This window comes from Babylonia areolata, chromosome 22, assembly GCF_041734735.1.
Source record: "Babylonia areolata isolate BAREFJ2019XMU chromosome 22, ASM4173473v1, whole genome shotgun sequence".
NCBI classification, from domain to species: domain Eukaryota; kingdom Metazoa; phylum Mollusca; class Gastropoda; order Neogastropoda; family Buccinidae; genus Babylonia; species Babylonia areolata.
This window is the reverse complement of record NC_134897.1, coordinates 29,244,381-29,266,807: the sequence shown is the minus strand read 5'-3', so window position 1 is coordinate 29,266,807 and position 22,427 is coordinate 29,244,381. Positions and strand designations below refer to the sequence as shown.

The 22,427-nt window shown below is 40.7% G+C and overlaps 1 protein-coding gene across 3 annotated transcripts in view; it reads right to left on the bottom strand.

Moving 5' to 3' along the window:
• LOC143296871 (S phase cyclin A-associated protein in the endoplasmic reticulum-like) overlaps positions 1 to 20,766 on the bottom strand; it is a 34,550-nt gene extending 13,784 nt beyond the window's left edge. For 2 of the 3 annotated variants that reach the window (XM_076608843.1, XM_076608844.1), the window contains exons 1-17: positions 20,538 to 20,766; positions 14,844 to 14,955; positions 13,296 to 13,567; positions 12,678 to 12,781; positions 12,084 to 12,188; positions 11,410 to 11,603; positions 10,587 to 11,131; positions 9,686 to 9,856; positions 8,807 to 8,876; positions 8,189 to 8,418; positions 6,645 to 6,785; positions 5,867 to 5,968; positions 3,194 to 3,390; positions 2,614 to 2,695; positions 1,859 to 2,017; positions 1,201 to 1,302; positions 418 to 548 (exon numbers count right to left, since the gene is read on the bottom strand). In XM_076608843.1, the coding sequence (XP_076464958.1) occupies positions 418 to 548; positions 1,201 to 1,302; positions 1,859 to 2,017; positions 2,614 to 2,695; positions 3,194 to 3,390; positions 5,867 to 5,968; positions 6,645 to 6,785; positions 8,189 to 8,418; positions 8,807 to 8,876; positions 9,686 to 9,856; positions 10,587 to 11,131; positions 11,410 to 11,603; positions 12,084 to 12,188; positions 12,678 to 12,781; positions 13,296 to 13,567; positions 14,844 to 14,955; positions 20,538 to 20,663 (2,843 nt within the window). In that variant the 5' untranslated portion in view covers positions 20,664 to 20,766. Of the gene's footprint in view, positions 1 to 417; positions 549 to 1,200; positions 1,303 to 1,858; positions 2,018 to 2,613; positions 2,696 to 3,193; positions 3,391 to 5,866; positions 5,969 to 6,644; positions 6,786 to 8,188; positions 8,419 to 8,806; positions 8,877 to 9,685; positions 9,857 to 10,586; positions 11,132 to 11,409; positions 11,604 to 12,083; positions 12,189 to 12,677; positions 12,782 to 13,295; positions 13,568 to 14,843; positions 14,956 to 20,352; positions 20,384 to 20,537 lie in introns of those variants that run through there. The other variant, XM_076608845.1, reaches the window with a different exon arrangement.
• Between the last annotated feature and the right edge of the window lie 1,661 nt (positions 20,767 to 22,427).

Sequence of the window (22,427 nt, the reverse complement as noted above, 5' to 3'; positions counted from 1 at the left end):
TCCAATCTAGACCTGAATTGACTTTGGAAAGTACAAAATGTGTCAGCTACACATAATACAAAATTTGAATGCAGAGAAAAGGGGCGGAGCTAGAGCCGTTTGTGTTTGCGCTAGACGTGTCTGTCAGATAAAAATAGCACCAGCACGTGGTACTGTCCGGTGAGAATTGGAAAGCATGCAGACAGCCCCTCGACGTTGGCAACCGTAAACGACCACATTGTTTGTAAAACATGCAAACGGAGAGAAATATGACGATCTACTAACCTACCGGACACGTGCTCGCGCTTTTTATAGATAAACTCCGCCCCTTTCCCTTTTATGGATAGGCTCTAGTGCGCATGCGCAACCGAAACCTTGCTCTCGGGAGTTAAGACTTTAACATTACTTTCTGTGTAGTCACTTGTAGGACAGCTTTACCTGGACATCATACGCAGCCGGAGTTTCTTGCAGCGCTTCTTCAGTGACTTCTGACGCTCCTTTTCTGTCACTATCTTGGGATGGTTGCTGTTCTCTGGGGCGTCTACAATGTGTTTCAGGTTGAAAGCTTCCTGAGAAAAGAGAAGCACATCTTTCATTCCTGTCCTTCAAGACAGTAATTTTTCTGCACATCGTATCAGCTTAAAATGTATAGCCGTACCAAGGAATGAAGATTTTTTTCTTTCAAAACCCATGTTAAAACAAACGATTAAATAAACCAATTGTCATGAGCAACAATACCAGATCTGTGAATAATATCATAATTTCCTGAAAACATATTCAGTATGATTTTGGAAGACACTAAAAATGACCTTGGAGCCTTTTCAAAGCACATAACTCCTTTATTCAATGACCACAATTTGCATGAAGAAGAAGGAAAATTTCAGTCTAGATGTTAACAAGTGACAGCACAGATCTGTAAACAAAGAGTGCTGGTATATTTGCATATATCGTTGTGTGTGTAAATATGTACACAAGCTTGCATTAATATGAAACATAAAAAGATGGCCACCCTACAATGTTGCACGAGAAGCTACTCCACTGTTTCTTTCCCTGTCCCCACAGGCCTCTGTGTATTATGGAAACTCTGAATGTTTGTGAAGAAAACAAAAAGTGGCTCTTGTATGGTCAGTCAGTAGACAAAATACTATCAAACATGACAAACAGCAGCAAAAAGCTGGGCAAGGGGGACAAGTGTTCAAAAGCCAGCAAACTCCAACTCACTATCTCTTTCTTGGACATGGCAGAGCCTGAATTATTGTCCTGCAAAGCCTGCTGATGTTTCTTTCCCCGCAGATGACTCAACAGATACACTTCTGATGGAATCTGAAAAGAAAAGAAATCCCAGTTACACACCTGACACCTTTGGAAACATAACATACTTGCAGAAAAAAAAAAGATTTGCAGTGTACAAAGCAAAACACACATGAATGCGCACATTGAGTTGTGGGTGGGAGGGTGGTGTGGTAGGGACAAAAAAAAAAAAAAGACAAACAACAACAACAACAAAAACTAACCAAATCTATGAAATTGATGGACACTCTTATGTGTAAAGTGAGGTGAATATATCTGTGGGTGTTGTGTGCATACGCTGTGGATAAAAATCTATGACCAAAATGACAAAGATGAGATATATCAGGAACTAAGATCTATGTAAAACCGAAGATGCATGAGCTTGAGCAGACACAGTCTATATCAAACATCACTATTAGTCAAAACAGGAACGAACATCTGAACATTAGTTTGCACCTACTCAGCAACACTGGTATCTCTCTTTACCACATAAAGATGAAAAAATAAAACAGCCCCAACATTTTGAACATCATCAAAAGCAACTAACTGAGATGAAGCACAGAGCAGGTCTACGCCAAAACAAACTTACCAGGACATTACATATGACACACAGTTTATTCTTGTCGTATGGAGTGGGTTCAGGGGCGTCGTTGTGGTCCTCAGTGGAGTGACGAAGGATGCTCATTTCAAAGGCCTTCTCTCGGATCTGCCGCAGATACTCTTCATGCCTCTGGGTCGTTTCGTCTTGCTGTGTGGCACAGATACATTCATACAGACATTGTTGGACACAGAAATACATTCACTGCCTTAATTGTGTAACTTATGTGAATACTGCACATACGGCCATGATACATCTCATAAAACTGCAGATAACAATGCAGTGACTGAAGTCCCTCCAGTTAAGCAAAAATGAAAAGTTGTGGGTAATTTTAACTTGGGTTTATTTCCATCGAATGACAGCTTTTACAACAGCCATGCTGGAACATTCACTGCATGAGATCCCTCAACAGAAAGTAACAACTAATGTTGAAATTCCCATAAAAACACTCAGAAGTACTGCTGGAGTCATCAACTCTATTTGCAATCTACATGTACTTTCTAGAGATTCGATCAGAAAACTAGAATCATATAGCCACATCTTTTCACCTACAAGAATGTAAATATAAGAAAAATTCATTAAGTATGCCCTTCATCACTGTTTCATATACAGAATAAGATTTATAGTATTCTTGGCAGCACGATTATAACTCAAGCAAAAATTGTAAAGGGAAAATTCTTAATAACATATACAAGGTATCATACACGACAAATTAACCTATACACACATGCAAAGCTGACACCAACCTTCTGTTGTATTTTCTTCTGCAGCTCCTCTTTCTGGGCCTGCTGCTGGGCTGACAGGGCTGCCAGGCGTTCCTCTCTGTCCCTAAAACAATCATTTTGTAACTGTAACAGAAAGAGTAATGATGTATATCAACCAATTCATGTCTCTGTGCATGCATGCACCTCCCTGTGTAGCTGTGTATGCCTACACATAAGCCTTCATATACATGAGTGTTTGTGCCTAATTCATATGACTAAGTATTTGTATTTGCTGCATCAATTTTGTTCTTATATACTCAGTCAATGTCATGGAATCCGGTTACAGCTCAAAGCACAGTAACTCAATATTACTTTCAAAATCTAAACAAGGTTAGTTTCCTTGTCATGCTGAAGTGTTTGAGTGAACTCCCAAAGCATGACATGACTGACATAGATACAGAAGGTAGGTAAGCAGAAAATATATAGAAGTCTTACAAAAAAAGACACATACTACAAAAACACTCTCAGACACAAACACAACCCTTTGTGCAAACACACACACACACACACTACACACACACACATTCACACAAGCACCACCCCCCTCGTTAAGCCGCCTCACTTTTCCTTGGCCAGAATGGCCTCCTGCCGTTCCTTCTCTTTCTCCAGCTGCTGCTGCTGGATGCGGGCATCACGCTGCTTGCGGCGCTCCTGCATGTCCTGCAGTTTGGCCAGACGTACTGCCTCCAGTGCCCTGCGTCGCTCCTCCACTGCTGCCTCTTTGGCCTGCTTCTCTTCATACTTCCTCTGCCGTTCTTCCTATCAAGGGCACATCATCACTTTCACTGTCATCTTTCAAAGTTTAAAACACATTTCTTCTTCTTCCCCTTCTCCCTTAACACAGATGAATTGTTGTGCATTTTCAGGATTCACATATGGAATTCAATTCATATATTTTCAGGAGTAGCAGAACTCCAGGGCCTCCAATGAGTTTTCCATGATTTGCTTACCTTCTGAGGACCACACAAAAGGTTTGTCCTGATGTGAGATTCTATTTTTTTTTTTTTTTTAAGACACTTGCAAAGGAAAAGTGATGAGTGGGGTGAGGGGAACAGGTGGGGGGTGGTGTGGAAGGAAGGTAAATGTTTATCAATACTTGAACTTCCAATTAAAGAAAGGTCAGGGGGTGGGGGTTGGGAGTTTGAGCATCAAACAAATAATCCATTCGTTGTTTTTAAAAAAAGGGGGAAAGATAAGAAGTGTATGTTACAAGAATCATTCAGATTAGAGAGGGATCCCCAATTCTGAGTTAAAAAGCTGACACCCTGCTCATCCTGATCCTCTGTTCAACAGCACTCCTCTCCATTCCTTCAATCCCCTGACTGAAACAGACGTCCATGAAATCCTGAAAGAAATAACAATAAAATCCTGCTAGCTCGATCCTATACCAGCCTATCTTTTCCTATTGTGTCTCACAGCTTCTCCCCACAATAACCAATATTGTTAATTCATCTCTTCTTACAGGAACTTTTCCATTCACATTCAAAACTGCAACTGTCTGGCCTCTTCTGAAGAAACCCAACCTTGACTCAAACATTTTGAAAAACTATCAACCAGTTTCTAACTTACCTTTCATGTCCAAACTTCTTGAAAAAGCCGTCTTGAAGCAGCTCAACAACCACCTCTGTTTCAACAGTCTCCTCCACCCTTTTCAGTCTGCCTACCATAGTACCAAAACCACTCTCCTCCACATCCTGAATGACCTACTGCTAGTGTCTGACTCAGGAAAAAATTCCCTTCTCACTCTCGACTTGTCAACCGCCTTTGATGCGATAGACCATTCAATCCTTTTTTTGCGTCTTCACTTTATATTTGGTATCAACGGTACTGCTCTAAGCTGGTTCAAATCATACCTCATCAACCGATTCCAATCTGTCATAGTTGATAATTATCAGTTAAACACGGAGTCCCACAGTGAACTGTTTTAGGCCCTGTGACTCTTCACACTATACACTGCTCCTCTCGCTGAAATTATCAACTGACACAATATCAGTCACCATTCTTATACTGATGACACTAAACTTCAGAAACATGATACCCCTGAAAATTTGCCGTCGCTCTTGCAAGAAACATACAACTGCTCCTGGACATTCAAAACTGGATGACTTTTAATAAGTCAGAACTGAATGTGGACAAAACCAAAGCAATCATCACAGGAACTTAACAAAAACTCTCCATCACAACTGACACAATCAAACTTGGCAGCACATCTATCCCTCTTTCCAGTTCAGTCAAGAACCTCAGCATTGTCTTTGACAACACACTGTCCATGCAAAGATTTATCAGTCAGACCTGTCAATCCTGCTATTGTCAATTGCGGCACATCAGTTCCATTCGGAAATATTTGTCCACCGATGCAACATCTAGACTTCTCTCGTTCTCTCTCGCCTTGACTAATATAAACCTCTATTGTCTGTTTTGCCTGCTTCATCCATTCCGTCCCTTCAGCACATACGAAACTCTGCTGTACGACTTGTCCTCAAAAAGAAAAGATCTGAGCACATCACTCCTCTTTTGCAACATCTCCACTGGCTCCCTGTCTCACACAGAATTAAGTACACCATCAGCCCTCTATGTTATAAATGTATTCACATATCTGCCCCTTCCTATCTCTGTGGCTGCCTTCACCTCTACACCCCATCTCACTCTCTACAATCAGCTTTGGATTCATTCTGTTTACACATACCCAGATTCAAACACTCCACTGTCAACTGCCGTTCTTTCTCTGTCTCTGGACCTTACTTTTGGAATGAACTTCCTCTTTTGCTTTTTCAGGTCCCCACACCCAGCTCTTTCAGGTCTGGCCTTAAAATCTACCTCTTTCCATGATAGCCTCCCTCCCCTCTTCTTTATCTTCAGTTTCTCAAGCTCAGAGTTATGCATGCATGCAAATGACTGGTTTGAAAGCACTTTGATTTGTCTCTGCACAAGATTTAGCACTATAGCACTATACAAATACTGATTATTATTACTTTGTTTATGTGACCTGAAACAGAAGGCCAGGCACTGACAACATTCAGACCTGAGTGGACTGTCAAGACTTCACTCACTGTGCTGCTCTTGGTTTTCGGAAGGGGAATGGACAGAAGGGGGGAGGAGAGGGGTCAGGAGTGGGGGGGGGGGTATTCAAAAAAAAAAAAAAAAAACCACAATCTAGCATACTTTTTTTTTTTGTTTGTTTGAAAAATCCTCCTTGATACTCAAACACTGGTTTCCTACAGACAACTGTACTTACAATCAAGTCCTGCAGTCTGGCTTCAGATTCCTGGTGCTTGGACATGATGTCATGGCGCTTGTTCTGGGCTTCCAGCGTGTTGATAAAGGCTATTTCATTGGCCTGAACACAAATGGTCAGACTAGGTCATCAGGGTTCAACACATTGTTTTATGGCACAGGATAGACGACCAAGGTAACACATGTGACAAGCATCAAGGTCAAGATTTGCATTCCCTCTTCCCAAATATGCAACACACACACACACACACACACACACACACACACACACACACACACACACACACACAGGTCAAGATTTGCATTCCCTCTTCCCAAATATGCAACACTCGTGCACACACACACATACACACACACACACAACACTCACACAAAATCTCTCGTGACTGCATGAATGTAAATGGAACCACCACTTTTACTCTGAGCAAGGAAACAAGATTCGTCAATTATCACTGTCAAAAATTCCTCTCTCAATTTGTCTTCATCTTTTTTCCTCATTCTCTTACATTAAACTGCAAATCTGAAGAAAATCTTATGCAAAAAAGCATATGGAAGCACAAGAAAAAGATATTCATAGTAACACACATAAACTACAGATTGACATTAAGACTTGTGTTCTCTTCTTTATCACATACAGGTTCATGCACCCCCCGCCCTGACCCCCCCTGGGTAAGGATACTGTCGCATACGGAAGAAAGTTCACTGACAGTGTCATAAGGAATTACTTCTGTTCTGGAGTATGAAATGCATAACAGCATACCAGACTTATGAAAAATTACCTTGGCTCTTTCCTCATGAGCTTTCTGTGCAGTTTCTTTGAGGTGCAAGAGACGCTTTTCCTCAGCACGCTGCAGCTTCTGCTCCACTGTCAGTCTGGTTTGGTTCATCAGGTCTTCTTTGATGGCACGCACCTCTTCCACCTGCCAGCAGAACACTCTTCATTCTCATTTGTCAATGGAGACTATACTCCTTAACTATCACAGCAGTAAGGAAAATCAACACACTTCTTTTTTTTTTTGGCTGTCCCATCATCTGCACAGTTTCAGTGGCACCACTCCCATGCCACTCATTTCGAGTCCCCCAATACACTGCCACACCCAGGTTTGTCTGTCACAGTCCCAGGGAACCATCACAGTTAGGTCACCAGGAGGCCACACACCAGAGGAGACCCTGCACTGTTGCTGAGTCACTATGGAGGTATTAAGTAGTGCCTGTTCTGATTTAACATACTTAGGACACCACCTGCTAAGCCACCTACGGACAACAATAATGGCTTAGTTGCGGAGCCAGACTGAGCATGCATCTCCCCCAGAGTGGAGACCGCCACACATCCCTCCAACAACAGTCCCCCATGACTCTGCCAACACTGGAAATTTTGACAAGAATCACCCCAAGCATGTAAGTGGAGGGGTGATTGAAACTGAGGTCACCATGAGAGGCCACATAATTTGGGACTTTTTTTTTTTATACACTGATGATGAAGGAGGAGGAGGAGGAGGATGATGACGATGATGATGATACTGCTGCTATGGAAGTCAATTTTGGTCTGGGACCACATGACAAGGCTGTACTCTAGGTTTCCTGTCATAATTATATCTCTGCGTCAACCAGCCCCGAGAGATAACACTGACACTTGCAATGTTGGTCAGGTAATTAGAGCAACACACCCAAAGACGCATCCGTGAAGTGGATGATACTCAATGGTGGGGTCCCAGTCTCCCCATTTAAGCCCACAGCACACTCAACTCTGGTTAGGAGCTGGCCAGAGGCCAAAAAGCCCCACCTCCACTGGCATTCGAACCCGCTTCCTCCCAGCTGTCAGTCTGCAAAGCCAACCACTTTGCCATGACCACTGGTATCAACACAAATCTTATCAAATAAGAAAAACATGGAATCGCACATTCAAAAACACTTACAGATTGTAAATGGAATGATTATGAAAAACACACACACAAACATTTTAAATGTCATTTTATATCTATTCAGAAAGGCATATGGTTGCATAAATTATCTTAAAAGACTCGCATTCTGATTTAACCAAATACTTGGCAATAATCAAGAAACGTGATTGACCAACAAACATCAAAGTTGCAATGTCTTTCTGTCATTTATGCCAAATGCCCACAAACTGTTGCACAAAAAGCTCATACCCTATTCGTCCGAATTTTCAACTTTTTCTATTTGATTTATTTTTTAACTAGAAAACAAAGACCACCATTCAATACTGTAGTACCTTTCTTTTTTTTATCATAATTTAACAGCAGTGGGAAATACAGTGGAAAGAAAAGCCAGGATACAAAAATTGCTGCATATTCTCCCTTACCTTTTTGGACAGCTCCCTCAAGCGTTCAGCTTTCTCCTGCAGCAGTTTCTCTCTCAGCTCCTGAGCCTTGGCCTGCTTCTCTTCGTGTCTGCGACGCGACTCTGTGGGTGACCTCTTCCTTGATGGGGATGAAAGCTTCTCGTGCATGTGTACCCCATGGCCAGGGGTTCGAGCCTCTGCTTCCTCCACCATCTCTCCCCAGCTTTTACCATCTCTGGAGGCTATTTCCACTGAAAAGATCAAATGATACTGTACAACATGAAGACTTCACTGGAATCGAAATCAGCAACAACAGCAGACTAACATTCAAGAACCAAAAATAACATATTTTTAATGTACAATGTTGTTTTTTTCAGGGAGGGTGTTTGTGGTTTCTTTGTTTTGTGGGGATATTTTTCTTATTTCTGCCAGTATGTTTTTAATCAAAAAGTATATGTAGTCATTAATTCACATAGTTTAAAAACCTGATCATTTCACCAATATGAATGCAACAGGACTATTTACAATCGGATGGTAAATGACTTTGGAACAAAAGCAGAAAGAATAAATAGGAAATTTAGATGGTAAAAATGTGACACGAAACTTTGTAAACCAAAAAGAAATAACAAAAGTACCTACCATCATGAGCAGCAACTACTGCATCCCAGTCCGCCACAGGGTTTGAACCTTCCAGGGAACTTGCAGTGGTCTGTCCAACAAACAGCAATAATTATTCCTGTGTCAAACCATGCCTTCTCCCTTTTTCCTTCACCTGGTCAAGTCAACGAAAAACAAAAAAATCTGTAACAAGCGACGCTCTCTTCCACTTCTTTGTTAAATAGCAATTTTCATTTTACTGGCTGCAAGAAATAAAACATCCAAATTAGTTACCTCAACCATTCCTTCACTTTTCAACTGACATTCATCTCAGACCTGCGTTCTCTACGACTGTTTCTCAACAGTATGAACCCTGATAATCACTGGAACCATGGATGTGTTCATCAAATGATATTAACACTACAGCATTTCTGTAACTGGAGTGTTCAAATTGGCCTTTGTTTTCTCCCTGGATGCATATCCTTTATTAGCAGTTAATCTGTATCTGCACAGATTGGATTCATAACTCATATGATGTTGTTTTTTTCTATTTTCATTTCTGTATAATTTTTTGTTTTGCTACTTTCATGTTTGCTGCTTGGAATTTCATCAATTTTTGTCTGTTACTTTTTTTTCTTGGACCCCTATGAGATTTTTAAAAAATATTTTTTTCTTGTCTGTATTGATCAAACGTCAGGCAGACATTACGTCAATGAAATAGATTATCATGCTCCCTCAATAAAAATGTATTTAAAAAAAAATAATAACAATAATCTTCTTAATTCAAGTATCATCTTATCAAGAAAACCTTGTATGAGAGAGGAGTTAGTGAAAAGACATATCAGTGGTTCACGGCGTACAGTCACCCTGTCCAGTGCTGCGCACACTGTGCAAACCCCTCCTCCTTCCTTCCTTCCTCACCCCCAGCTCACTGTCGGTGTCAGTGGGAATGTCGATGTTAGAGCTCTGCTCCTTGGCCAGGGCCTGCAGCCAGGTCTCCTCCTCCTCTATGGCCGAGGCCAGAGCCTCCTGCTGCTGCTCCTCCAGCTCCGTGCTCAGGGCATCCTCCTCAGCCAGCACCACCGCCAGCTTCTGTGACACACAGCAACAGTGGAATGAACGTCACAATTATTGTCATTCTTATTATCAGTATCACCATCATCATCATCATTGCTAAGAAGCCAGCCTACCATGCTGGACCATATCAAGGCTGAATATACAGTCAGTACAGGTCTAGCAGAACCTAAAATATGAAAATGTAGTGAGATCCAGCGCTCTTGCTTAAACATTTTCCAAGACTGTTGAGGAAAGGAGACAGAGGGGAAAAGTGGTCAAAGCATTAGACTCGATCTGAGGGTCCTGGATTCGAATCATGGTCATGGAACCTTGTGGCTTAAGAGTGGAGATTTTTCCAATCTCTCAGGTCAACAGTCAGATGTGCTGGAACCTGAACCCCCCTTGTTTGTATGCACATGCAGATAACATGCACACATCAAAGATACTGTAATCCATGTCAGCATTCAGTGGATTATGGAAACAACAATATATCTGGCATATACACCCCTGAAAACAAGAGTATAACTGCCTACATGGTGGACTAAAAAAAAAAATGTCATGCATATAAAAGCGCAACTGCACACATGGGTGAACGTGTGAGATGTGGGTAACACAGAACAATTAAAAAAAATAGAAAGAAAAAAACTTTAAAAAAAAAAAAAAAAAAAAAAAAAAAAACCCTAGAGCATTCACTCCACAAACAAAAGAAATTTTCTATGCCTTGATTTCTTCTAAAATGCGAAACACATAAACGAGTATTACTCACATCCTTCAGCTGAGTGGCCAAATTCTCCTCATCAGATGGTTTGCCAGTCACAGTCTCTACCCCATTCACCTCTTCCTTTGTCTTCTCTCTTCCCACAACATTCTCAGAGTCACCTGTTCCAATTTTCTTGCCCCATGCCCCTGTGTGTCCTTTGTCCTTGGTACCAAAGATATCTCTCTTTACTTTCTCCACCTGCACCTCTCTTTTGGTGTCTGCCATAGTGACTGGCTTTTGGGATCTGTTGATGTTCTCTTTCTCGCTTCCCTTGCTGTCCAGTCTTTCACGAGTGACCGGCAAATGTTGGTGTGATGCTGCTCTGTTCTTGTCACCTCTGTTTCCTCGGTGGTTGTTGGGGAAAGCTCGCTTGTCTTTGGGAGGGGCGGCACTGGAATCTGGTACTGACATGGAGCGAATGATTTGCTTCTTGCCCCCCATGCCAGCCTCAGACAAGTTTTCCAAGGATTTCTGTGAAGGGGACTGCCGGGACTTTAGTCTGCCTCCTCTCTGGACCGTCTCCCATCCTTCTTCATCTTCCACTTCTGGCTCTGGCAGACACAAAACTGTGGTCACCATACATGCTGGATAATTTTTCACAACATAATATATTCATCAAAAGAATACCAAAATACAGTTTTCTGAATTAGCTACAAAAACTGAAACACACACACACATCCAGACAGACATGCAGGTAAATGGACCATAAGGCATACAAAAAAATGCACAACAAAAATCAATGCAGACAGCACATATAAAAACACAACAACAAAAAAACAGTGATACAGACATACTCAGCAAAGCTGTGCACCCCTCATCCAACACTCACCTTTCAACTCTTCGTTGCTGGCAGGCCCATTTTTCTTGGGTTCAGTGGGTGCAGTGCCTTTTCCTCCTTCAGCTGTCTTTGAGCCAGTGGCATTGCTATACAGAGGGCCTCTTGGGGATGTAGGACCATTGAATGTGAGAGCCCGTGCCCCCCTAACCTTGTCTGCCCAGCTGTTGGTGGGTTTGACTTGAGCACTGAAACACAATCATTCATGTTGTGCATACCAAATTTTCAAACACTTCAGATATAATCAGCCAAAAAAGTAAAAACAACAAAAAAAGTCAGTTTAAATGTTCATGCTACCAAAGCTATTGACAGACAACCGCAAATACAATCCAAAAAAAAGCTGTGCATACCCATCCATTTCAAACTTTTGTGCTCAGGTGTTCCCCTGATTTCGGTGTGGAAAAGGCGTTGGAGGTGTTAAAATATAGCACAGTCACCAATTCACCAATCATCAGGCCAGAACAAAAATGCTCAAGTCTTAAAGAATTCAATACCTAATGGCTAATTCTGTGGTCACAGTTTCAAGTGGAAAGAGCATGGATTTCCTACATACACACAAGCCTAAACACACAGACACAGACATGCATACACACAGAGGGATACAGACGCAACACAGAAACACTCACATGAACGTATGCAAGCCACATCACCAGAGAGAAACAACATACTGCGTCATGTCGACAGAGAAGGCCAGATGAGGCACGGGTCCGGGGGAAGCGGAGGCATGTTTTCCTGGGGACATCTTGCGTACCTCCCAAGCAATGGAGGTAGGTCTGTCATCAAACATGTACTTTAAAACAGAGCAAATCAATGAAGAGAGAGCAATCCATCATTCTACAACCTAACAACTCATGTCAGTCACGTACTGAAAACATACCATAACTGAAAAAGCTACAGAACGTCATCAGACTTGGGTTGCTCCTCATGTTCTGTTCCTTGTGGAACAAGAATCAATGTAACACAGCAAATCTGATACATTTAACAGGCACACAACAGTAGAGAATCATGGACCTACATAAAATTACAGTATATGGCAAAGGGCCAAGAGAGGCATTACAAGACATAAAATATATATATAAACTGATACTGAGATGCAAGCACCAAAACAGAAAGAGCCCCATAGACAGGGTATAAATAAAGCAAGCACAAACTACAGTACTTATTTTAGAAAGAAAAAACATGCACAACAAAAGCCTCTGGATAAAAAGTATGCACAGGAAAGCATGGAGTATATTAAGATAAGTGTATTTTCTACACATTACCTATCTCCATCTTTAGCAGCATCTTCAAAAGCCCTCATCACATGCAAGCGCTCTATCAGTGACTTGAAATCCTTTGTACTCTGCTCCAGCATCATGATCACTTCCTGCAATAATAAAAAATGTGCATCAAGTTTAATGCTGAATCTGCAGATTGCTATGTTCCCAAACTCACTGTGACATTGTATGTCCATATGATTTATCAAATGAACTTTTATAAAGTATATAAGTGTAAGCTGAATATCAAATCTGCTCCTAACTGACTGAGATTCAGAAAGATAAAAAGTCAGTTTTTTTTACCCATCATGTACCATGCTTATTTTGAATACAGACACTATTTCATAGAGTCTATACATTTCTGCAGTATGGCCACATGCATTTTTACCCAGCATGCCAAAGACAATAAATAAAAATTAAAACAGACAAAAAATTACTCCTTTACAGTTTTTATATTCTACAACTTTTTTTCTCCTCAGTTCAAAGTTTCTTCACAGTTTTGATCTAGTATCAATCCCTAACATAAGTTTGCGAAATGAACAAAAAAATGTGAAAAAAAAAATATATATATATATATATAAAGAAAAAAAGAAACTGACAAAAGAGAAAAATGTAACCCCTCACCTTGCACTCGACCACACTTTCATCCTGTTCACATGTCTGATAAATGGCATCCACAGCACGCTGAAAATTATCAAAGAGAAACTTCCAGTAACGGGCCCTCAGATCCACACTGTTCTTCTTGGGGCCATGTTCTGAACAAGGTGACTTGGTCAGTTCTGACATGGAGCGATGGCGCTGTCTATGTTCAGGAGGTGGTGTCTTACCAGAGCCAGACTGGGAGCCTGCTCGTTCAGGACGATGTCTGTTCTTCACCCACTGCCTGCTGGGTCTCCCTGACAAAGCAAAAATGGCGACTTTCAACTTCAGGAAACCTTACTTTCAAAGGCAGACTGACCCAATAATTAAAAAATGGTCCAAAAGTCCAACTTTCACTTTCAAAAGTTATCTCCAAAAGCTAGCTGACAAAATAATTCATGAGCTTAAATGGCACAAATAACTTTCACAAGTTATTTTCATTCAATGGATAACTGACAAAATACCAACATTCATAACATAATGTCAATATTTTGTTTAAGATAATCAAGCATGTGTTCTAAGACTGCAAACTGCAATGACCTGTGAGACAAATCAGCTGTGTATTGGTAACAAACAGCTTCAAATACACATATCTATAAGAAAACCATGCAATCATCTGTATGATAAATCAGTTGCACATCAGTCATGTGCTACTTTAAAGACATGCATAAATGTACATCATGTGCACACATTTTATGCCTGTATGGATCATGGTTTAGGTTTTGTGTCGGTCACTGGTTACTGATGCATACAATTTTGAAATGACCCTTAGATGTGGCAGGCAGTCAGTCGCTTTTATAGATTTCTCCTATTCTCCTGCAAAACAATCATGACTGCAGCTTCAAACATTGAAAAATATAAGTATAATCGTTACTATTGTTTATTTGCAGTTTGACATCAAGCAGTTGAAAATTGTGAAAAAAAATATAAATAAAAACTTGTATCAAGCTGGAAAACAAAACAAAAAGTGTGTTTGTCTAAAGACATCGCCATTTGTGTATTGTGAACTGCGTGCGATAGAACACAGTACCAGTTTAGCTATTTACTTTCCCGCCAGTCACCTCGATTCAGATTGAGGATGACTTAATACATGTAGAACATTGCTGCAAGAAATCATCATCTGCATCGTAGAGAAAGGAGCTGCCTAATGTTGAGAAAGAGTGTTCAGAACAGTTGCGATCTCTTCAATTCTGCATGTGTGGAAAGTCTGAATCTGAGAGATTTCTTCAGCGCTCATATGCAACTTATGCATTAACTTTGTTGATGTTATGCAACAGTTGGCCCTTTTGAGTAAAATTCAGATCCAAAAAATACAAACAAGAGCACTTTTATGAACATGACTGCTTTTATTTCGCCCTTTTAGCTTGACTGATTTTACAAACAATTAATAATTCAAGTGACCAACTGGCTGCTATGTTGATGGGTCATTTCAAAATTGTGTGTCAATGACTGATGGCCAACACAAAACCTAAACCCTTTGATGGTTTCTTGGTGGGGGTGGATGGGTATTCTATCATCAGTATTTTCTATTACCTGTATTTTCTTCATCCTCCAAGGGCACACTGTATTGCACAAGATTCCTTGCTGTGCGTCCTTCCTCTTGTACAATCTTTCTCACATGGTCCATACTGTTCATCCGTTGAGTCTGCAAGGTTTCAAGATCAAGTCACATCAATACTATTTTTAATGATTAACCAATAAAGAAACAGCACATTCTATATTTTAGAATAAACAATGTTGTATGTTGACATTTGCTCAATATAACTATAGTACACCACAGGGTGTCTAAGAATAACTGAAAAGCTTAAGAAATGAAATAAAATTTCATTCCAATTAAGACAATATATTCAGTACAGACTGGATTATGAAGATTTCCACAACCCAGAAGCGAAATGGCATCCAGTGGACACTCTGGACATAGCTGAATGACCTTGACTTTACTGACAACCTGGCCCTCCTCTCCCACACCAAAAGACAGATGCAAGAAAAGACCAGCACTGTTGCAGAAGCCTCAGCTTGCCTGGATCTAACGTCCACAAAGAGAAGAGCAGGATCCTCAAGGTCAACGCAGCAAACAACACCTATCAGGCTCGAAGGTGAGGCATAAAGGAGGTGGAAAGTTTTGCTAACCCTGGCAACAGCATCAACAAGCAGGGTGAAAACAGATTCTGACATAAGAACCTCCACTGGTGAGAGTGGCTTTCCATCAGCTGAAGAATGTCTGTGGATCAAGAGATCTCACAATCAACAGCAAGATCAGGATATTCAACACCACAGTCAAGCCTGTCCTGCCCTATAGAGCAAAAACCTGGAGAACCACTGTCACCACCAAGTAGAGAACTTTCAACAACACTTGCCTCAAGATTCTTTGGATTCGCTGGCCAGAGAAAATCAGAAATGACGATCTATAGGAGCAAACAAGACAGCAGTCTGCAAAAGAGATTCTCCAAAGACCCTGGAGACAGATCTGCCACACACTCTGCAAACCTGCATCTAGCACTACAAGGCACTATGACGTGCCCGCCGATCCATTTACCTCCAAGACATTCTGTTGAGGTTCAACTTCATGCAGGGTGTGCAAGAGGCTACCTACTACAGAAGCGGCCACATCCTTGACTGGGTCCTGCACCAAGAGGCTGATCAGCTCGTCCACTCTTGCCAGGTCAACCACATGGTCTCCTCTGACCATGCTGCTGTTCTCTGCAGGCTTCAAGTGTCCCACCCCAAGACACTGTGCAGGACATCAAAGCCATCGACAGGGATGCACTCAAGGCTGACATCCAGGACATGCTGGACAACCTTCGACCTGACCTCTCCGCCCAACAGCTGGATGATGGCCTGCGTAGACTGCTGGACAGGCACGCCCCCGTTACAGGGAAGCGTGTGCCTTCAGGCTACACGTCCCTGTGGTACGCAGCTGTCAGCAGCATCCTGCGAGACACCAAGAGAGAGCGCCATTGCGCTGAGAGAAAGTGCACAAATGTGGTCTGACAGTGGACCATCAGATCTTTTAAATAGCAAAACAGTTGGTCACAAACACTGTTCAAAGTGCGAAAGAAGAATGCTGGAGCTCGAAGATCGAAGCCAGTACATCTGTTAAGAACTTGTTCCTGACCAGTGACCGTCTCCTTGACAGGAGCAGAGACTCCACCCTGCCAACTGACATTCCTCCTAATGACGTCTCTGATGCTTTTGCTGATTTCTTCACCACCAAGATAAAGACCATTAGAGATGAGCTCCTTTCTTTGCTGACAAACCCCACTCTTCCTTATTTTTCAACATTTTTCGTCCTGTCACAGAGGAGGAAGTTAAGCAAGTCATTTTGAAATCTAGCTCCAAACATATTCACTTGACCCAATCCCCACATCCCTTCTGGTTGAATGTGTTGATGTGCTCCTCCCTGCCTTGACCTCTATCATCAACAACTCTCTTCAGTCAGGCACTTTCCCAGATGTGTACAAAAAAGCCCTTGCAACACCACTGCTCAAGAAGCCGACTCTCGATGTAAACCCCCTCAAACACTACCGTCCTGTCAGCAATCTCTCTTTTCTTTCCAAGACCACAGAAAAGATTGGCCTCATCCAGCTCTCTGAATATCTGCATCAAAACAACCTGTTCCCTGTCTCTCAGTCTGCCTACCACCCTTCCCACAGCACTGAAACAGCTCTACTCAAAGTCATGAACAACCTTTTGCTGTCTGTAGACACTGGTAAACTTTCTGTCCTCACCCTCTTACTCTTAGATCTCTCGGCTGCATTCAATACAACTGATCACAACATCCTCGTTAATCAGAATGGTTTTCATCTTACCTGTCCAATAGAACCCAGACTGTCATTACTAACAAACACTGTTCTCAACCTTCTGTTCTGGAATTCGGAGTCCCCCACAAATCAGTTTTGGGACCCGTGCTCTTCATTTTATTCACAAAGCCACTTGGCACCATCACAGCTCAGCACAACATCCAAAGCCAGTCCTTTGCCGATGACACACAATGATATGACTCATGCCCACCTGACCAGATCCGTAACACCATTAACAACATTCAAAAATGCATCACTGACATCAAACAATGGGTGACAGCAAACAAACTCAAACAAAATGATGACAAGACTGAAGTCCTCCTCATTCACTCACAGAACAAACCATTATGGTGATTATCTGACTGTGCTCCTTCCTCAATCTCTGTTGGCAACACTAACATCCAGTTCTCCTCTGCTGCAAGAAACTTAGGGGTCACTTTTTCAGATACAATGTTAACGGAAAAAATGTATCCAACATCTGTCGCTCTGCTTACCATGAACTCAGGAAAATCAGTAGAATTCGCCATCTTCTCACTTCCAATCCAACCAAAACTCTCATCTGTTCTCTCGTTCTGTCTAAATTTGATTACTGTAACTCCTTACTCTCTTCCATTCCTCAGTACCTTCGAGACTAACTCCAAAAGGTTCAAAATTCAGCAGCACGACTGATCTTCAAAGTCAGAAAGCATAAACATGTACAGCCACTCCTTCAACAACTTCACTGGCTCCCAATCTCTGCAAGAATATAACACAAAACGTCCACTCTTTGCTTCAACTCTCTCACTGATCCCTACTTTCCTGTCTATCTTTCTGATCTCCTTCATGTCTATACCCCTGCCAGACAACTCCGCTCTTCTTCAGACAACAGAACCTTTACTGTTCCTCGAACTGTTTGGAACCAGCTCCCACTCGCAACTTGTCACTCCGAAACCTCCTCATAGAACTTTCAAAACTGCCCTCAAGACACACCTGTTCAGACAGTCATACAATGTCGTATGAAATAGAGAGGTGTTATGTGTGTGTGCGTGTGTGTGTTCTATTGTATAAATAATTCTTAACAGGAACTGTTTTATGATGTAATGTTGTAGTTTGTTTACTCAGTTGTTCATCTTTGTGTGCTTTTGTTGTTTTAATGAGCTTCAAGAATATGCGCTATAGCAAGATGTCTCAAAAAATAAACAAATAAAGACATTTTGGGGACTCAAAGGAGCTTTTCAACAGAAGACCCGGGAGAACATAAAGCACTGTTAACTTGTATAAAGGACAGAAGATGAAAAAGATGGGATAGATCCTTCAAAGCGGTCAGTATGGCAATTTTGTACTGAAAGGGTAATCAGTGAAGTTGACTTAAGAGTGGGGTAACATGATCCTTTTTTGACTTTCTGAAAATGTTTCCTGCAGCACTGTTCAAAATCATCTGAAAGCATGATGACAAATCAGAAGGCAAACCAGCACGTAGTGATTTGCAACAGTCAATGTGACTTGGGATCAAGGAACAGACAAGCTTCAATTATTACAGTCGAAAAGTACATATTTTCCTCAGCTGGAAGTTTGCAGTTTTACATGATAAACTACTGACATGGTCATGTATGAACAAAGCTAAATTGAGAAATCACCCAGGTTTATGACATAATTCTGAAAGTTGATATCAGCATTCCAGGCAACCAAGGTACAGTCTGAAATGTGCAGACTTAAAACCTATAAATATCATTCATATGGCTTCTGTCTTGATGCCATTAAGTTTAAGCTTGTTTATCAGCATCACAGTAGTAAGTAACAAGGCACATCTCGATGTTTTTGCAGATACCAAAAGAATTTAGGGAAGAAGTTTTAGAGAATTGGGTGTCATTTGCAATGTTGTGAAAATTACATCACTGTTGTCTGATGATGTCACAGAGAGAGACAGATTCAGTATAAAGCTGGTCAACATACAAATTCCAAAACAACCATGATGACTCAAATTGACTTCAGATACTAGCTGCTGTCATTTCAGAATTCTGGTTACCTCAGAATTCAAACCAGTAAACTTCGGGACATGGGAAGAAATTTCTTTTTTAAATTTTTGTGTCATGTTCAACTTCTAGAATGTTGCGATTTGGTTTTTTCCCCATCATTCAGAACACAAACTTCAGGTTTTTATTCTGCTCTGTGTGTGTGTGTGTGTGTGTGTGTGTGTGTGTGTGTGTGTGTGTTTGAGGCATAAACTTTTTTTTTTAACTGTCCACCACACAAACACACACGCTATGTGCACTTGGTGTAAAACACATAAACATAAGTAGATATATACACAGTCACACAAATAATTCTACAATTAAAGGAAGAAAACTGTGACCTGATAATAATTAGTTATGTTAATTATAATTGATTAATTGATGAATAACATTAACATGGAAAATAATGGAAAACATGTTAGAAAACTGAAAAACTATAGCTGTTGCTTTTCAACTTTGATTTTAAAATTGTTAGCCAAGCTGGGGAAAACTTTTAAGTGCCACCCTTCTACTTATAAAACCCTCACTATTCTTTAAATATCTGTGACTCTCCCTATGTCACGTTTATTTCTGGTCAAAACTACAGTTACAATACTTACATCAGTGTTTTCCCACACTGAAATTATTTTTACTAACACTATTAACAGCACACATTAGATACTTTATTTATTTATTTATTAAGACTTCTTGCTATAGCGCATATTCTTGAAGCTCTATGCGCTTCATACTTCCAAAAGCTAAAAAAAAAAAAATGTAACACCAACTGCGGTCAAGAAAGTAACTGAACATCAGTAACACTGGAGCTAGACTGTGCATTTAAGTATATATATATATATATATATATATGTGTGTGTGTGTGTGTGTGTGTATGTGTGTGTGTGTGTTATGATTATGATCATGTTATCAAGTTTAAAATGCTGTTGAAAAGTTGGGAATCAATAACATGTGCTTTTTACTTGATAAAATGTAATAATTACATTTCCCATCATCATAGAAACACAATCCCGTCGGCTGCTAAAGGAAAATTTACTAACTACTGAAACGCGGGGAAACATCGATTTGCATCTCCGCTTACCCGATTTAGATTTACCTGCATGCAAACTGCTGGTGGGAAACGCTAATTAGCAATGGCTTTAAGATGTTTGCTGTCTTAATTCAATTACCAAAAGTTACTCTAGTTTGCTATTTCAACTGAACGTTTTGCGGAAACGACTTTTGAAACGATTCCAGAAGCATCCCAACAGCTCCTACCTTGTGCCTGCCTATGTTCCTCCCAGGCTGCCAAAATGTTGGCCAACAGGTGCCCGTATATACTATTTTTGGATGATGCGCCGGTGGGAGAAAGTAAACAAGAAATGGATGTGCTTTCGGTGGTGATTCACCTTCTGCCTCTCCGCACATCCAAACACTGTAACAGTGTTTTGTCACCGACTTACGTTTGCATGGAGATTTTTCGGCCGTTGCGCTCCCGAGCTTTGCGGTCCGCTTCGCTGGTGATGATCGCTGTAATCTGACCGACTTTTGGCACTTGTGGTGTGTCTCTTCCTTCTTGATTCGTTCATCGTGGTAGTGAGTGCACTCGAAGCGTACTTCTTTCTGCTGTTAGCCAGACATACCAAGAATATCAGTGATAATGCAAATCCAGGTCACAGTCAGGCTCCAAAAATTGCTGTCGAGTGCGGAGCTGTTGGGTAAACGGTACTGCACGTAATTTTTGTGTAGTGCGTTTATATTAAAATATATTAAATGAGTATCTTTCGCAGCATCTTCACCTAATATTCTAATGCTTATTTTTTCTCCGGCGTTTTTATATTTTAAAACACCGCTGCATAGAAAAAACGAACTTTATTTTGGTTTGGTTTGCCAAGGGAGATAACAAAACATTCCAGAACATGTCTGATCAAAGCCCACCTCGTTGTCTTGGCGTGTTGGAATATGTTCAATGAATCGCGCCAGTTCAGTTCTTCGAAAGGTTTTCAAAGTATATGTTGCAAGAGTATTATTATTTTGTGTTTTGTCCTTATGTTTCAGTCGAGGTAATTGCACGACACACTTTTTGGAAGCAGTGAAATAAACCGAAACTAGAACATCAGAAAATGTGTTGGGAATCCGTGAAAAGAAAAGGATCCATACACAAACTTAAAAACTTACAGAAACAAATCAAACTTTGAGCGATACAATTTGTGGCTGAATTGAAGTGGTTGCATACTTAGGCTGTATTCTACAGCTTAACCTGTTACCAAAATATACCCGATATTGTATTTATTTCAATGTAAAATAAAGTTTGATAGATTTCTAGTCTTTCAGATATATACTAGTCTTTTCACATCACATTTTGTCCTTTTCTTGTGGAGATAATTCACGTGAGCAATTTTCCGTGCATTTTGCTACTGACACTCTTATGCGTACATTGCTGATGATGGGATACTATTAATTTTGTATTCTTTTTTTTTTAAATAATCATCTAGTTTAATCTGCTATCTTTGTGAATAATCATCTTCTATTCTTGGGAACAGAGCAAATATTTGGTCATACACACATATTCATACATATTTCCATGCACAGATACACAAAGCTGAAGAGATCTGGGCACTGTTACATTGTCAAAAAGTGATTATTGCAAGTGTATGATTGTGATTACTGTATGTGAAGTTTGCATCAACTTAGCATATGGTGTATTTAGATTGAATAACCGCTAATTTTGTACACTGTTTGCATAACATACACCACAAATAAATTACTCTATTTTGAGATAAGTATTCTCAAAATATGTTTCAGATATTCTGTAAAACATATAAAGGAGCACTGGCTTGAACTTGTTTGCCTATCCTTTTTTTAAAATAACAACAGTTACCTTGTACTGTGCTGATTATTTGATTGTCCTTACTTTGTTCAGAAGCTGAAATCCATACATGCTCCCATACATCTGCCAACTGGCCCATGGTGTGTACATTAGGGGAACATGATGATGCGAGAGGAGCCCTATAGATGCTATGCATGTAGGCATAAACTGGTGCACTGAATAGACCTTAAGCTCACTCATTTGGTTCCCATAATCTTTTACCAGAGTAATTTGCTTTTTGTGTGTGCTTTTACTTTTTAAAGGTTGGGTTCAGTGAGTGAATTAGGCTAGTGCAGCAACAAGGTTGAAGGCTTGACAATTTTTGTCCCCATCTGTAAAATTTTAACTGCAGTGTTTGCTTGCAAGTTTCTGTTCTCCCCTGCATTTACAGGTGTATTTTTAAAGTTGGGTGGCACATTTCCCACTTTTCTTCATGAGGTCTGTATTTGAAGTATGTCAGGGATTGTGGACCATATCTCTCAGT